Raw genomic sequence first — 17,108 nt, 5'->3', positions numbered from 1 at the left:
TTTGTTTATCAACTTTAATGATGTATAAAAAAAAAAACTAAGAAATGAGTACAAGCTGTGCAAAGTACGATTTATTTTTGTTTATCTAGGATTTTTCTTTTTTTTTTTTATATAAATTCAATATATTTCAATTAATTGGTTTGAATACCAACACAATTGAATAAATTAAAAAAAAAAAACAAGAAAATATACAAATCAATGCACAATTATTGTGCCCAGCATGAATATGGACAAGTACAGAGCTACAAACTGATTGTATTCATTTAGTTTTAATGCAAATAATGATAAAATAAAAATAAAATCATTTCTAAAAATATTACTTATTTACAAAAACTAAAAAAAAAAAAAAAAACACTAGATTTTCCTCTTTCAAAAAAATTAGGTTAGAAATGGGGCAACACACATTTAGACTATTCCGGTCTTTCATTGTCTCTTATAACTGTAGATACATTTGGCTTTGTTGCCGTTGATGTTGAAGAAGAGGACGACGACGACGTTGACGGCGACGCTGATGACGTCGATGCTGTTGGTGGAATGGTTGAGGATTGCGATGTGTTGCTTACACCTGCTGCTGAACCACTCGACGAAGGTGATGCACCTGAAGTTGATGGTTCTGATTGTGCTGTTGATGATATCTGATTCGTTCTATTTACTACATCATTCTCCTGATGATCTGAAGGAGATGGTGCGGCTGCTGCTTCGTTATTGGATGGAACTGGCGTTGGTTCGTCTTCGTTATTTGGTGGAGGTGGTTGATTTTGATAAGGACGACGAGTGTACATAATGAAACCAAGAAGAAGCGTCAAAATCGTTATCATATACAGATCCCAGTTGGCTGCTATATTTTCATCCATGTAGAAGATGAATTTGTAGGGAGACTGCAAAATAATAAATTGTTTTAATCAATTTATAGAAAAAGGCAAAGCTGATAGATAAAATAGTTGTGAAAGTGTGAAGGCCCTGATTGTGATCAATTTGGCAATTTGTGATCAATTTTGGAACAAAAATTAAAATAATCAAGAAATAAGTTTTACCTCTTTGAGTGCTTCAAGCTTGGCAATAATTTGCAATTTCATCAAAGCTAAAGCAACAGGAACTTTGGCATCGGCATTAGTTTCGGCAGCCAAATCGTAAAGTCTCTTTGCCAAATGTAAATCCTTTTTCATTCCAAGACCTTGTTCATGCATATAACCAAGATTGAACATTGCTTGTGCATTAAAATGTTGCTCTGATGCTTTCCTAAAATGCAAACAAATAAAGACATATCAATAAAAAGTTGATAGTTAAAATAAATAAATTAATTTTTCACCTGTATAAAGAAGCAGCTGATTCAAAATCAACAGCCGTTCCCCAACCATAATAATAATAGTCACCAAGTTTAACTTGTGCAGCAGAATAGCCCTGAGCTGCAGCACGTTTCCAATAATAAAAACCGCGAATCAAATCCTCATGACGATCATTGAATATTGTGACTTCATTGCGATCAAGAAGGAAGGCAGCATTACTTTGACCAACTTCGTATCCCATCTCAGCTAGCAGAGCATACTTCATATAAGATGTATCCATTTCGTACTTTTTGTAGTCATTGTATGCTTGCATTAGCATTTCACTCCAGCGTCCTCGTTCAGCGACATTTTTGAAGAACTAAAAAACGATGGTATAATTAGGTTAACTTTCATTAGGTTCTGGAGAAAAACTTACCTCGACAGCAGCTGGACAGGAACGCAACATTCCCAAACCGTAAGCATGCATTACTCCAAGATTATAATAAGCCAACACATGCCCCGATTGGGAAGCTGAACTGAAATACTTAAGAGCCAGCTTGTAATCAGTTTTAACACCGTTTCCAGCTGCAAAACAAAACATTAGAATAAACCCAATTAAAACGGGAATTTGTAAACTTACTGAAATACATATTGCCAAGTTGTAATTGTCCATCAACCCATCCCTGATCCGAAGCTTGTGTGAAATAGTTGAACGCTTTGGTGGTGTCTGCAGGTACTCCTAGCCCTTGTAAGTACATCAGACCCAAACCACTTTGTCCAATCGGATCACCCAATTCGGCAGCTTTTTTGAAGAACTTAAACGCAGCTTCATGATCGGCTTTGATATACTCACTGCCTTCTAGATAGAGTTTACCCAGAAAAGCAAAGCCAATAGCATTTCCAGCATTTGCAGCTTGAGTAAAGTATTCCAAAGCCTTTTGTAAATCTTGTTCTGTGGCTTTGCCACCTTGGTAGTATAACTGTCCCAATCCCACCTGAAATGTTTAAAATTTTGTAACAAGTTTCTTTTATTGCAAAGATTTTTGTAAGCTCACTTGTGATTGTACATCGCCTTTATCAGCCAACAATTGATAATAGTCGACTAATTCAGTTTCTTGACTTCCTGAATTCTCCAATTCATCCAAAAGTCGAACGCGATGTACAATTGGTCCACTTGAAAATGTGATCTTTGAGGCAACTATTTTTGCAACGCGCTTATAGAATGACAATGATTTTTCACAACTCAGTGGTACATTGATGCCGAAAGAATAGCGATAGCCTAGAGCCATTTGAGCATAAATATCTCCTCCTAATGCGGCCAAAGTATAATGCATCAAAGCAAGAGGCTGACTGATATTCTTTCCACCTACTCCAACTGAATACAAAAATGCCATCCCCTGTTGATTAAGAGATTGAAATTTATTTTAATAAGATGATAGTACTGCAGAAAAACAAAAACTTACCATGTTAGCTTCTGGTAATCCAAGTTTCGAAAGCTCTTCAAATTCTTTAGCGGCAAATTCAAAATCGGTTGGTCGAATGCCCAAGACATGAGCCCAAGCTATATCACATCTTGCCTTTACGTGATTCATTTTGCTAGCTATTTCTAATTTAAGCTGCCCCAATACCTTGTCGCCTTGGCGCTTTTTTAAAAGTTCAGTTGCCTCTTGGTAGATCATTTCAGCTGAAAATGGAATACAATAAGATATAGTCAAATGTTTGCGTTTATATCCCGGAAGAAAGAGATTTCGTTGGAAGACTATTTTTCATCCCAGTCGATTAATTAATCACTATGATATTTTTTACAACTTAAGTAGAAAAGACCAAAGTTTCATTTGAGTAAAAATTTTTACTCTCATTGTCTGTAGCTTTTAGAAAATTCTGGAACATTTTTTTTTTTATATGTTTTTAGTAAAATGATTTTCCCCTACACTATACAACAAGATCAAATTTTTACTTTATTATAAAAGGGCTTTAAGCTGTTTCTCCCTAAAGTCCGGCTGATTTCGAATACAGCTATGATATAACATTTTAGCTAATCCTTTGACTGATTCCAAACTATTCGCACCCAATATCCCCATAGATGCTCAAAACTCGTAGCATCAGGCGACTGGAGGGTATTTGGAGCTAGTTTTAAAAGCGGCTAACCAATCACTCAGAGATTCAGTGCACCATTATCTGCATTATTGCTTTTTACTTGCTCTATGAGGTAAGTACCACTTTTGTGGGCCGTTTTCCAAAATTGGTATTTTGTCACAGGCTGAACATCGTTTTTTTTGTAACATTCTTCTTGCTATTGGTTTCGTGTGGAAAAAAAAATTCGAGATTATAATCAAAAACAACATTACTAGATTTAGAATTAACAAAAAAGTGGTTTTCGTCTGTGCGTCCGTGTAAATCGAGCCACAACCCAATGACACAGCCAACAGACGGAATTGGTTAATTTTTTGATTTTTTTTTTTTTTCGTAATTCCAATTCCTACTATTGTTTTATACCTCGTTTAGAACGTGATGCTACCACCAAAACCTTTAAGTTTTTGCAATTTCCTCGAAAACGTCTGCAACAATTTTAATTAAATTTGGTTTACGTAATGTTTTAAGTGATTTCAACAAAACTGCGTTCTTAAGTTTTCCTAAAAAAATTCGGAAAGTAGAAACATGGCATTGCCTTTTTTTTTGTTTTTTAATAATTGAATTACACTTTGATTATTTGTCTTCTACCCCACGTTTAAAGCTTACCCGATTGTATTCAAGTTTTACAGGAAAATATTTCTTACGGCCATATTATTGACTAATTTCAAAACATCTTTTATATTAAAACATGTTTAGTGAATGTTAGAAGATGCAAATTTTCCCAAACTATTATCGAGAGATTTGAGAAGACAAAATCTTAAATAAAATTTCAGTTAAAATGCCAATTGGTCGAGTTATTCCAAATTTAAGCAGTCATAAAACATGTTTTAATATAAAACTTGTTTTTGAAATTTGTCAACATGGGAGTTATCATTTTATGATTTTTAAAATGTGCATATTCAAATTTAAAAAAAAAAGTTTTGAAAAAAAAAATCCGCAAAAAAAAATGTTTGTATCAATTTTTTTCTTTGCTCTGATAAATTTAAAGATTAAATAAAATTTCAGTTAAAATGCCAATTGGTCGAGTTATTCCAAATTTAAGCAGTCATAAAACATGTTTTAATATAAAACTTGTTTTTGAAATTTGTCAACATGGGAGTTATCATTTTATGATTTTTAAAATGTGCATATTCAAATTTAAAAAAAAAAGTTTTGAAAAAAAAAAAAATCCGCAAAAAAAAATGTTTGTATCACTTTTTTTCTTTGCTCTGATAAATTTAAAGAATAGGTTAGAATAACAATGATCAGCTAAAAAATTAGCACTTTGAGCTACAAGAGCAAGTACTTATGACCTCGTGCTTTTTATTTTACATTAATTTATTTCATTTATTTTTTTTCGACTTTTTTTTGAAAACGAAATCAAGTTACAAAAATAATTCGTACATTCGTACTTCTTTTTGGACTTAAACTGTTTTAGAATTAAGAGAAGAAAAAATTCTGTTTATTCCTTGTCTTTAACTTACATTATAGGTATAAAAAGTTTGAAAATTTTAAGCAACTTGACCTCTTAAAAGAAGTTCGTTGAACTCAGTCGTAAACAAAACTGGCAACAATGTCGTAGTCGTAAACAACAAAATGACAAAAATGTGTCCAATGTTTTATGAAGAATCTCATCGCGCTCTACCAATAATCTTGAATATTTTTCTAAATTCCACATATTTCACCATACCAATCATATATATTATTACGGTTGTCGAACACCCTTTACCGGGACTTACACCGAACAGATTTTAATAAATTATATCTTAAAAAAAGGCGAATTTCTGCCGCCAGAATCTGGCAAAATATAAATATTTAAATGTTTATAATTTTTAAGAAATCTTAATTTGTTTAAAAAATAATATTCCAGCCAAAATGAATTTTAAAATGACTTTTTACCACTTTCCAATGAATTTGGAAATGTTTGACATGGCGTGTTCCTGTTCACATTAGGGGTGTTCGTATATCATTAGTTCGTATCATCAGGGGCGTTCATTAGGCGAGTAAATTCTCCGATTTGCTTAAAAATTCTGATGGTTAACATTTTAAGCATTATTATACAAACAAATTGCAGATAAGTTTGGACAAAAATATGAAACCTGTCAAATTTTAGAAGTGGGGATGAAATCCTCTCAGAGAAAGAAAAAATTGTGCAAAAGTACGCAAACTCTTTTAGGACAAAATTATCATTTATTAAAAGAAAAAAAGAAGGCACTAGCTTTTGAAAGATTTCAGACTTTTGTCCGAAGAAATTTTTGGGCAGAAATTTGCAAGAGGGGCTCTCTTTTTTGTAAAAAAAAAACTACACAGTTTCAGTCTAATCAAACAGGAATTGGGTTAAAAAAGTTGAAAAAAGGAGAATTATTTCTGTTTTAGGCAGTACCTAAACAGCCCTGTTACATGTAACATTAGTTATACATTTTTCTTTCATTTTTGGCACACAAATTGAAAATGCCAACTTTTGAGGTTCTGGGTAGTCAAATCCGTAAAAAAAATATCACTCAAAAGTTTTATTTTGTATTTAAGTGCCTTATATCATGTTTTCACTAAAATCCAAATAAGATATTTTCGTAAACTATTTCATTTTGAATGTCAAATGGTTAATGGTAAATTGCTAATCCTCATCGAGGTAAAATGGATCGAAAGATTAATTTGAAATTAAAGGCCCCAACCCATAGAATCCGTTCCACCCGTTGTGTCAATTAATCCGTTGAAATTGAAGGATGGGACAGAAAGGGGTGACCCAAAGAAAACGTTGCATGACGGATTGCTTTTTGACAGCTCACTTTAAATTCCAAGGTGTGTTCGATATTTTCTCGATGAATGTGCTCTAAGGAAGTTCTGATGCAAGAAATTGTTAACTATTATCGTTGTTCTTTTTTTTTAATAAAATACGCTACTAGACTTTATGTATGTACTTGCTCTTCAGTTAAAAACAATTTTTAATAACAGATTATCATTTGTAGATATGACTTTGGCATAGTAAAATTGAACTCTACAACAGAATTTTAGTATTTAATTGATATAATTTATTAGATATATCATTAAATGTTACTTTTATTACATTTTCTTCACAAATAAACAACTAAAGTTCACAATTCATAAAATCAGAAAAGAAAAGAACACAGTTCTTAGTTCTGAAATTCCCCGGTGTGCACTCCGAAACAGAAAATCGAACTGATCTATTGTTGACAACCAATGTCAAAGGATACGACAGATGAAAAAGTAGAAAGTTGGGCTATTTCTTCCGTCGAATTCGTCAAATACAAATAATTGATTTATTTTATTCATTTATCACATAATACCATATTTTGATAGGAATAATTATATTCCACATAGTGTAGTTCCGATAACCAATGAAAGATACAAAATATTTTGCTTATTTTTTACTTTGGTGTACTTAGCGTAGTTCCTTCAACATCAAGTGCGGTCCTACCTTTATTTTAATTATTCTTTCAGATCATTGAACACTTCTACATAAGATGTTTCCAAAATGATTGGAAAGTGGAAGTGTTCATCGCTTTTGACAGGATCTTTGGAATAAGTTCAGTGGGGAACTTCCAACGATTGTCAGTATAAGAAAATAGTCAAAAGAAAACAGAAAAAAAAGAAAAAAAAAATGTACAGCTATAGCTGGGATGGTGAAGACATAAACAAACAAAAGGAGGCGCGAATTGTGATAGAGTTTTGTGAATTTAGTTCGTGTTTTCCAAAATAAATATGTAAAATTAATTAATTTTTTTTAATTAATCGGAAATAAAAACTTTAAATTTGAAAACAATCGCGAAATATAAAAGTTTTTGTGGTTAAATGATTTCGAACACACAGTGTTTGTTGTAAGTGTGTGTGACAATATGTTTTTTGTTTACATTTTCCCTGCCGAGATATGTCAAATTAGAAAAGGAAAAGACAAAGATAGTTTTTGGAATTTCCCTTTATGAAAAAAAACACCGCCAGAAACAAAACAATAACAAACGTTTAATGGCGTTTTTAATTGGCAATCCGGAATTGTTCTTCGATTCAGAATCCCAATTGAACAGTTTTTTTTTATTCCGAAGAATCTGAAGTTTAACATGTGCCACATATATGTGTAATCGCACCAAACTTCATTTGTTTTTGTGCTGCAAACATTTTGTACTGCTAACATTTAAATCTATGAATGTGTGAGTGATTCTGCTTCTGATTCTGTTTTTAAAACCAGAAGAGAAATTCTGTTTTTTTCAGAATCAGAACTGTCAGTTTTGATTTTTGGTTTTTTGTGAAATTTTTTGAATCCAAAATGAATGCCATGCTATGGTTTTTGTTTTTTTTTTTGTGAAAAAATTTGTTTGCATCCATCATGGATGTAATGGCCTTCCACTGCGGAGTTAATATTAAAAAAACAAAAGCAACTTTTCTGACAGACAGCTGCCAAAGTTTATGTACAGTCGTGCCAAATATTTGCATGGATTTCAAAAATCAACATAGATAAACAAAAAAACACACCTATGGTTTTTTTTCAAGATTTTTTGTAAGTAGGTACATATATGTATGAACATATTCCGTAGGAACATTTCATCTTCCATTTGCCAGGAAAAGTCTGGGAAGTGTACCTTTGTATGTACATATATAGTATATACATAATGTACATAAGAAAAAGGCCGTAATATTTGAAGGCTCCAGGGGAAAAACAGCACAAGTCCGTTCCAACTCATTTCGAGAAAAATGCATTTTTAAATTTTGTTCTCCATACAACTTAGTACTTAAAGCACACAATTTATTTATTTTTTCAGCAAGGCTTAAATTTGTTTTATAAAAGTAAGGATGCCATCAGATAGTGGTCAGTAAATACTACAAAGACCTCATCATTCGTTTATTTTTGACAAAAAGTGGACATGTGCCGTTTTTCCCCTGGACCCTTCATTTGCTCTTTGCGTGCTATAGGGGCGTAAGTGTTGCACCCCTACTACGATTGTCAACTATCAATTCTTTGCCCCTGGGTAAAAAGGACTTACATAAATGATAGTTTACCAGAAAATCCGATTGAAGTTGAAAATCGATGAATTTTTGAGCATTGATCCTCTTATTTTTATAAGAAAGAGTTACTCTAAATTTATGTTTTTGATTCTCTTTTCATCAAAACCCGAAAGTGCAATTTTGTGACTTAACCTCTTTGTAGCCGGAAGCAAAGAATTTATAGTTGTTAAAAAAAAACTCGATCTCTTATTTGCTTTGAAAAAAATTTGAAAACGAAGAATGATGCTAACCGTGAAATGTAACTGAAAAGATCCATTAAAAAAATGACCAGTTTTCCCCCATTTCGATTTTAAAACATCAAATTTCAGTATTTATCAACTATCAATTGATAGTTGACAATCGTAATAGGGGTGTTAGGTCCGTTAAGGTACTTCCTAGGCTAAAATATGATAAGTGGCTATTAAAAATGAAAAACAATTAAATCACGTAGGTAGATACGAATTTTAAAATTTCCACTTTTGAATAGCGATATAAAATTTAATGGAGTGTGAATTAAATGGGTCTAAGATAATTTTTGGAAAAGCCCAATACAACAGCAAAGAAAAATCGTCAAAGGAAAAATTGTCGGATGTAAGAATCAGACAGAAACCTTACGTTCAACAATTTTTTTATTGACGATTTAAGGTGGTGAATGCGTGATTCAACATCGGTTCAAGTTCTTCAAATTGACCAAGTTTGAGATATTAGTTGCGGCAACCTGTTTGAAATAGAGTTAATTATAAAATGTATGTACAACTTAGGGAACCTAGAAGCCGTGTTTTATTGGTAACTCAGTACTTAGCTCAGTAAAATTTAAGACGGTAAACAACAACAAATGATTGCTAAGGATAAAAAAAAGTTTTTTATTTGTTGGTTTACAGAGAAAATTTTTTTCTTAACATATACATTTTTTACCCTTCAACAATAAAGGATTATAAAAAATAACTAAAAGTAATCGTTTTTTGTTATTTAGAGCATAAAATGTTTACTCAGTAAAATACTGAGTACCAATAAAACACGGCTAGAATTGCTAAATTTAATGTGCCATATTCATAGCTGTTTAACTTAAACTGGGGCTAATCCAATGTATTTTAAATGGGATAAACACGAGTTTTTTAGTAATTCTCGACTTTTTAAAAAACACACTCTGCATTTACATTTGTACCTACCTACCTATACTTTCTTTTTATTTAAGCATGCGAGAAGTCTCGCACGGGTAAGCTAGTAACCAATTTAATAGTCAAGTTAAAGGTTATTGCTCGGTTAAATTTTAAAGTTTTATAACCGATCGTTAGCCTTTAACCTGACTGTTAAATTGGTTAAATATGTAGAATTCAATTCAATTTTAAAGTTCAAGTGACCTCAACTCCAAATTTATAAAGCGTTTCGCCCAGGTACGACAGTGGGCTCATCAGTTAGATCTGTCGTACCCTTACTAAGACGCCTTATTTTGGTCGATGTTTACCGACTCTATATAAAACTCACAGCATGAATATACTGTGAATTCTAATATTTAAAGGGAATTTGTTTAAATTCAGACCTTAGAAAAATGTATGCCCGTGGTCAGGCTGATATAATAACGAAGAAAAAAATAACAAAAATAATAAAAATTATTTAAATTATTTCTATTTTAAGTGGAGCGATTGAATATAATTCAATTTTTTTCTTCGTTATTATATCAGCCTGACCACGGGCATACATTTTTCTAAGGTCTGAATTTAAACAAATTCCCTTTAAATATTAGAATTCACAGTATATTCATGCTGTGAGTTTTATATAGAGTCGGTAAACATCGACCAAAATAAGGCGTCTTAGTAAGGGTACGACAGATCTAACTGATGAGCCCACTGTCGTACCTGGGCGAAACGCTTTATAAATTTGGAGTTGAGGTCACTTGAACTTTAAAATTGAATTATATTCAATCGCTCCACTTAAAATAGAAATAATTTAAATAATTTTTATTATTTTTGTTATTTTTTTCTTCGTTATTATGTAGAATTCAGTTAAATATTAAAGTGAGCTCTAAATTTGTTTATTGGAAAGGCACATTTTGTCGTTGGCGTTGTTAACAACTTCACTGTCCAATGAATCATTTGTGATTCATGAATTGTATTTTTTTCCATGTTTCCTACGTTCATGAATCATATAAGATTCAACATTATTACTAAAAGAATATTATTCTACGTCCCAATATAAACTTGTAAAAAAACATCTCTCGTTCTTGCTTGGAAAAAAAAACATCAATATCACGTCCTATGAATCACATTTGAACATACATTATTTTTTGTACCGCGCTTACAGCGTCCATGAAGCATATGTGATTCATGAACATGTATTTTTAATAACGGATATATTTTATACAAAAAATCAGAGAAATAATTTTAAGCCCCTAAATATGACTGCAGTAAAAATTGAAATACATATATTTAAGAAAACGCATTGTTCCTCAATGAGATTTTTTTTGTATATTCTAGTGAGTAAATTAATTTAAAACGAACAAGAAAATATAAAAAAAAATTAAATAAGAATGAACCAGGATTACAAATTATTTGCACTTTTGTGTGCGGTGTTAAAGCATGTTAAGCAGTATGCAATACCGTCTTCACCATAAGGGCACACGGGGCCCGTGCCCAAGGCCTCCATTCTCAGGGGGGCCCTGAAAGAACGAACATTTCTCTCACACATTAATTCTCAAAACATTTTTGTCGGGCAGACCATCTACCATTTTGTCATAGATATGAATGTTTTTTTGCATTGCATGTTTTGATTTTTAATGATAATGGATATAAAAACCTTCATGCAAAATTTAAGGGTTTTTCGGTAGTTAGTTAGCAACTGTTATAATAATACGGGTTGACAGATGATATCTTGTATCATACATATGTGTATATAATACCATCCTCTCCATTTCGCGCTTTGACCTTGAAAATCGCGAGTTGCGGACATGAGATTTTTCTAGACTTTTGAGGTATGTTATAGAATGCCAAAACGAAGGTATTGAGCAAAAAAAATTTCTATTAGCATTCATTCCTAGGTTAAACCCTTATTTGACTGGATTAATAGACGACCTAATCATTCCAATCTGATCTAAATTGAGTATTTTTATTACATCTTTAGAAAAGAGCAAACAGCTACACTTCTGCCGCAAGACAAGTTGTAAAAATTTCTATTTAAATTTTGGTACATACCATCTCGAAAACACTACAGAGCTAACAATTCTCGGTCTCACCATCAATAAAACGTATCGCTGGTCTTCACACATACTTAAACTAAAAAACTCTCTCATATTCCGCATTAACATCATCAAATATTTTTGCAGAAAAAAAAGTAGTGTGCATATCAACTCAATACTAAATCTAGTACATGCCCTAATACTATCCAAAATTGATTATGCACTTCCAATTTATGGCAACTGTTCCAAGACCGATCTTAAAAAACTAAAATCACCCTACCACGCAGCAATTCGAATTGCGTTAAATGCATATCGCACTACCCCAGTTTGCAACATGCTCGCCGAATCTGGTTTTCCCTCTTTGGAAAATCGTATTAAACTTACCACAGCCAAAACGATACCAAAGCTGCTTACCTCTCAAGGCTCACTTATACAGAAAGATTTACAACTCACTCTTAAAAGGAAAACCAAACCGAAAATAGAAAACGCAATATACCGAGCCACACAAATAGCAAGTGACCTTCACATTGAAATGAACAATATAAATTCAAAACCAGGGCCTTATCCGCCTTGGCTTCTAAAAAACGATAGCATCGATATTACTCTCGCTTCATACCAAAAAACTTCACTGGATCCTGCCTTGCCTCGAATAATTTTGTTTTTTTGTACACCGACGGCTCAAAAATAAATAACACTCCGGCATTCGATATTGTTGATCAACAGGGAAATACCGTTCAAGCACAACCTTTAATTGAACAAAGCTCAAGCAGAAGCCGCTGCCATAATAACTGCCTTAAAGTTTGCAGAAAAGAAAAGTGGTAAATTCTGTATTTTTACAGACAGCCTCTCCACCTTAAAAGCAGTTCTCAACCTAAATAACAACCAAACTCCAATTACAACGATCCGTAACAAATTATCCCAATACCCCAACAAACTTAAATTAGCCTGGATTCCAGGTCACATGGGCATATATGGTAATGAAGCAGCCGACTGCGCTGCCAAGCAAGCTACTACCTCTTCAAATCCAGTCTCAAACATCAACAATGCCAACGATATAAAAGTTTATATAACTTCATCTTTTAATGAAACAAACACTTTAACAGGTATAAATAATTATTATTCCAACCTTATTAACCCAATGTGTATTGCAGCTAAATATCCGCCACAGCTATCACGACAAGAAACCACAGCTATCTTAAGACTGAGACTGGGGCACACCCGCTTCACTCATCAGCACCTACTCGACCGTAACCTTAGAAATGATTCATTCTCTTACTGCAACAACCCAGCAAAAATGACAATCGAACATCTTTTAACCACCTGCCCTATCTTCCAACCAAATCAAACCAGTGTCAACTTACTCGAACTTATAAAAAACCCAAAATCAGACAATTGTACCGTAGCACTTTCATTTATAAAAAAGCTAAATTTAATATCAAAACTATAACTTTAAATGTTTTTATCAAATCAAATTTATTTATAAAAGCTGATGGCTACTAATGTTAACGCTTTTTAACTTCTTATTTTCTGTAATTTTATATTGCTTTAAATAAACTAATAATAATAATAATAATAATAATAATAATAATAATAATAATAATAATAATAATTTATTACATGTTCTTAGAGTGTATAATCATTTTTAATGAGACCAACTATAACAATCATCTTATATCGTTTTTGGTCAAAAATCATACTTGATTCATAGGACGTGTTCATATGATATGAACACTTACTACGTCCATGAATCATATGTAAACACAAAGTAAAACTTTTTTTTAACAAAGCAACAAAATTGTTAATGGTAAAAAAAGCATTTTGCCTCATATCTGAGTCAGTCGCAATACTCTCTACCACAAAAAAAGTTTGGACGTAGAGAAGATTTTGAATCAATTTATGTAGGGACGTAGAATATTTTTCATATTTATGATCATATATGATTCATGGACGCTGGAAACATGGTGCAGAAATCTTCTATGTACCAAATGTTATTCATGGGACGTAAAGAAAATGCCTGTTTTTCTGATACAAAATTATGAACGTAGCTACTTTATTTTACCAGTTTGTATAGGGACAGTGAAGTTGTTTTAATTGTGAGCAATAACATTTCTTGGGCGAAGGGATGGTTATTGAAAAGAAAATGGCTTTATCATATCTAAATTGTTTAACACTCAAAACATACAACTACCAACAAGTTTATTAAATTTTTAAATTATCTACCAATTTTGTACAAAAACTTAATAAGTTTAATATAAAAGGTACCAACAAATTTGTATTTTAGTTTTAAACTTTAATGTTCAGTGTATATTTGAATAAACTAGATCTTATTTTAAAAATAGGTACATACTTATAACTACTAATTACAGGCATATTTTATCTTCACTTACCTTTAAGCTCATCGCCAGTTAGTTCCTTGGGTTCCGGCTTAACCATTGTACTCTCCGCTTCAGCGATTTCTTTTTCCAGTGCTAATCTGTATTGTTGATCATTTCTTGCTTTGATTAACAATGGCAAATGCAGATTGGACATGAAGATAGTTTTGGCCGATTCAGAAGCATCTTCCGTAACTGAAACATCGTCAGTTGATTCAGCGGAAGTAGTTGGTTTAGGTGATTCCTCAGTTGGCGATGGTGGTGGTGGTTCATTTTTGTTTTCTTCACTTGCCTTGGATGTATTCGGCTCCGGTGGGCCTTGTAACTCATCTGCACAATTGACCAACGTCAAAGTTCCCAGAATCAGTCCAATCAGAAGAAGTTTGCTTCTAATTTTCATTTTATAATATTTACTCTGCGGATTGGATTATAATTCGATTAGTAAGGAAAGAAAGACTTTTTTTTTTTGTTGGAAATAATTTGACTTTGGATGTGGTATCATAATTTTATTATTTTGTTGTTTACCGTAAACAGAAAATAATCGGATACGTGTACAATTTGTAGATGGAGGGATTGAACCGGTGATGTGAGTGAATTTTAGTTTAGTTTTTACTTACGTCCGGAATATGATGATGAAGATGATGGTTTTTAATTTAACATTATTTTTTCATCGGTAGTTTTTGATGGCGAAAATCATGGAAATCACACGTAAGAAATTAGATTATTTTTTCTGTTAAAAATTTGGGCAACGAAAACGTCAAAATTTTCTTCTTTCAAAACGTCAAAAAAATTGAAAGAGGGATGACGGCACTGTTTAATGGTGTGTTTACACTTGATAAAAATGGTGATAAAAGTATACGGAATTCCATATGGCGATTATCGCTGGCATTACAAAATTGTCGCTGGACTTAGGGCCAGTACAAACGTGATTCAGCCTTGTTACAGGTATAACTTGCTCTTGCTGATTTCGGTGGATTTGAGGATTAGCTGTGACTAAACATTGGTTTAATCTTGTATTTGGCAATTTTAACATAAAGTCATAACTACAATGACCTAAAAAGTGGGAAATTTACAAAAGTAAAATTTTTTTATTTCTTTGTCAGCTATTACATGAAGCCTCAAGAGGCTTGACTCTTTTTTCGAATTTTCTTTTGATAATCATTCTGTGAGGCGCGTACTATTACACGACGCCTCTTGAGTCAAAGACTCAAATTTGACATTTCTCTTTTAATTTAAGTATTGTTGTTGTTGTATTCCACCAAGAAGCAAAAAGAAATGAAAGGGAATGTTGAAAAAAGAAAGAGTGGAAAAAGAAACGTCAAAAAAGAGTCTCAGACATTTGGCCCACGACTCTCCGGTCGGATAATTTTTTGTTTTATCTTCTTTCTCTTTTGCACTCATTAGTTTTGAAAAGAGGTGCGCCTCTTGAGGCTTCATGTAGTGATGGGTACCTCATACATGAGGCAATACAAATGTCCCATACACCACTCTGAAATGTCCCATCACCTCAAAGCAAAAAAATGTATTACCTCACACCTCACCACAAAAACAAAAAAATATATCTTTACTCTTTCGTCTCCAGAAAAAAACTTATTTGTATTTCTCTCTGTCTCTTCGCATGATGATGAGCAGATGAGGAATGAAATTGAGTGTATGAGGAAAAGGAAAATCATGAATGTACCGCGCCACGAAATGTGTGTACATAATGTATGTGTATGAAGAAATGCATGAAGAGTAAAGAGTACCAATGTTTTAAAATGAAAAAAAAAATAAATGTATGAGGTTTTGTGTTATGGGACATTTGAAGTAGGTACGTATTTTGAGGGGAGAAAATTAGAAGTAATTAGGAGGAGGACGTGACGTTTGTTTTTTTTTTTTTAAGAAAACGAGGAGGACATACGACAATGTACTAAAATGAAACCAATAATAAAAATATGAAAAAGAGAAGAATGAAAAGAAAGAAAGGAAAGAAAAGAAAGAAAAAAAAGATAAGAGAGAAAAGAAAGAAAAAAAAGAAAAAGAAGAATAAGAAAGAGTTGTAAATTGAATGAGGTTTGTTATTGTTATTTTTAATTTTTTTTTTTTTTTTTTTGTAATCGAAATTGTCCACTAAAATTGGTTTGTCCCATGGGACATTTGAGGTGGGACAAAGTACCACCTCATTTCGAAAAATGAGTACCTCATACAAACTCATTTTAAATTCGTGTCCTACCCATCACTAGCTTCATGTAATAAATAGCTGACTTTCTTTTCTAGCGGTATTTGTTTTTGGAAAAAAACTACAAAAATTATTTTTTAAACCGAAAAATAAGCTTTCTGCGTCATTATTTTTAATTTTTTGGCCGGAAAAACTGTCACAAAATTTTTGAGTTTGAAAATTTTCACTTATTGACTTTTTGCAAAAAGTGGCCGTTGTAGACCTGAAATATGGATCTTGAACCAGTGCTCAATATCAGTGTGAAGCCTAGTACGCAGCTGAAAAATATTACCGAGTATTCTGTCAAAGTCAAAATAAAAAAAAAACTAAAATTAATTTAAAATCAAGAAAAATCAACAGAAAGTAATTTTTAAAGCAAGAAATAAATAAATTAAAAGTGAAAAAACCGTCACCACTGCTCTTGGAGTCAAGAAAAATGCACAGGACAGTAAAAAGTAAGTGACAAAATGAGTGAAAACTCTCCAATTTTTCGCTAGAGCTGCGTACTGAAAAACGAAAAGCAAAACGAAATTTTCCGTTCAGGATTTAGTTAACGAAATTTTGTATTAAGCCGAAGAGAGAGCTTATTGCGTGACTCCAACCGTGAAAATTTTGTAGGAGGCTCTATAGTTTCCGCTAAATTCGATGAGCTCCTGTTCCGTTTCGTTCATTTAATACAAAAAAAAAAATAAATTTTGTATCTTTTGAAGAAAATTGTATTTATTTATACAAGAAAAAATAAAGTATTGACAAAAAAATCAATAAAACTAAATATAAAAGATTGTTTTATTTGGGCGAATATGCCAAATTATTTTATTTATTATTTTGTGTCACAAACACATTTAAAGCAAGCGTTAAATCACTCAAAAATCACTGTAAAATTAGTCGTGAAAAAATTTCAAAATTCAGCGAAAAAGGAGTGATTCGCTTCTATAATTTTGGAAAAGGACATAAAAGTTGAAAACTTAAATTTTTTGTTCAAATTTATAACAGAA

General features: G+C 32.2%; 1 protein-coding gene across 2 annotated transcripts; it reads right to left on the bottom strand.

The window, feature by feature from the left end:
- Positions 1-189: 189 nt before the first annotated feature.
- On the bottom strand, positions 190-14,691 carry LOC129913643 (protein sel-1 homolog 1). 2 transcript variants are annotated; one of them, XM_055992413.1, is made up of 9 exons: positions 14,534-14,691; positions 13,932-14,331; positions 2,729-2,949; positions 2,321-2,662; positions 1,906-2,260; positions 1,702-1,850; positions 1,310-1,644; positions 1,035-1,239; positions 190-878 (listed from the first exon to the last, which is right to left on the bottom strand). In XM_055992413.1, exons 2-9 carry the CDS (start codon positions 14,314-14,316, stop codon positions 411-413), a joined length of 2,460 nt encoding a protein of 819 aa, XP_055848388.1. In that variant the 5' UTR covers positions 14,317-14,331; positions 14,534-14,691; the 3' UTR covers positions 190-410. The 2 variants fall into 2 exon arrangements, with proteins under 2 accessions (XP_055848388.1, XP_055848390.1); XM_055992415.1 differs by lacking the exons at positions 13,932-14,331; positions 14,534-14,691 and adding an exon at positions 3,749-3,826.
- Between the last annotated feature and the right edge of the window lie 2,417 nt (positions 14,692-17,108).

This window comes from Episyrphus balteatus, chromosome 3, assembly GCF_945859705.1.
Source record: "Episyrphus balteatus chromosome 3, idEpiBalt1.1, whole genome shotgun sequence".
NCBI lineage: Eukaryota > Metazoa > Arthropoda > Insecta > Diptera > Syrphidae > Episyrphus > Episyrphus balteatus.
Note: the sequence above shows the minus strand (reverse complement) of the source record. Positions and strands in the feature narration are given on the sequence as shown.

Bases quoted from the DNA above. Each gene is read 5' to 3' on its own strand.
- LOC129913643 (XM_055992413.1), bottom strand. From the start codon at position 14,316: ATGAAAATTAGAAGCAAACTTCTTCTGATTGGACTGATTCTGGGAACT. The intron at 2,261-2,320 runs GTGAGCTTACAA...TAAACATTTCAG, and splicing joins AAGGCGATGTACAATCACAA to GTGGGATTGGGACAGTTATA. The intron at 1,851-1,905 runs GTAAGTTTACAA...TTTGTTTTGCAG, and splicing joins ACTTGGCAATATGTATTTCA to CTGGAAACGGTGTTAAAACT.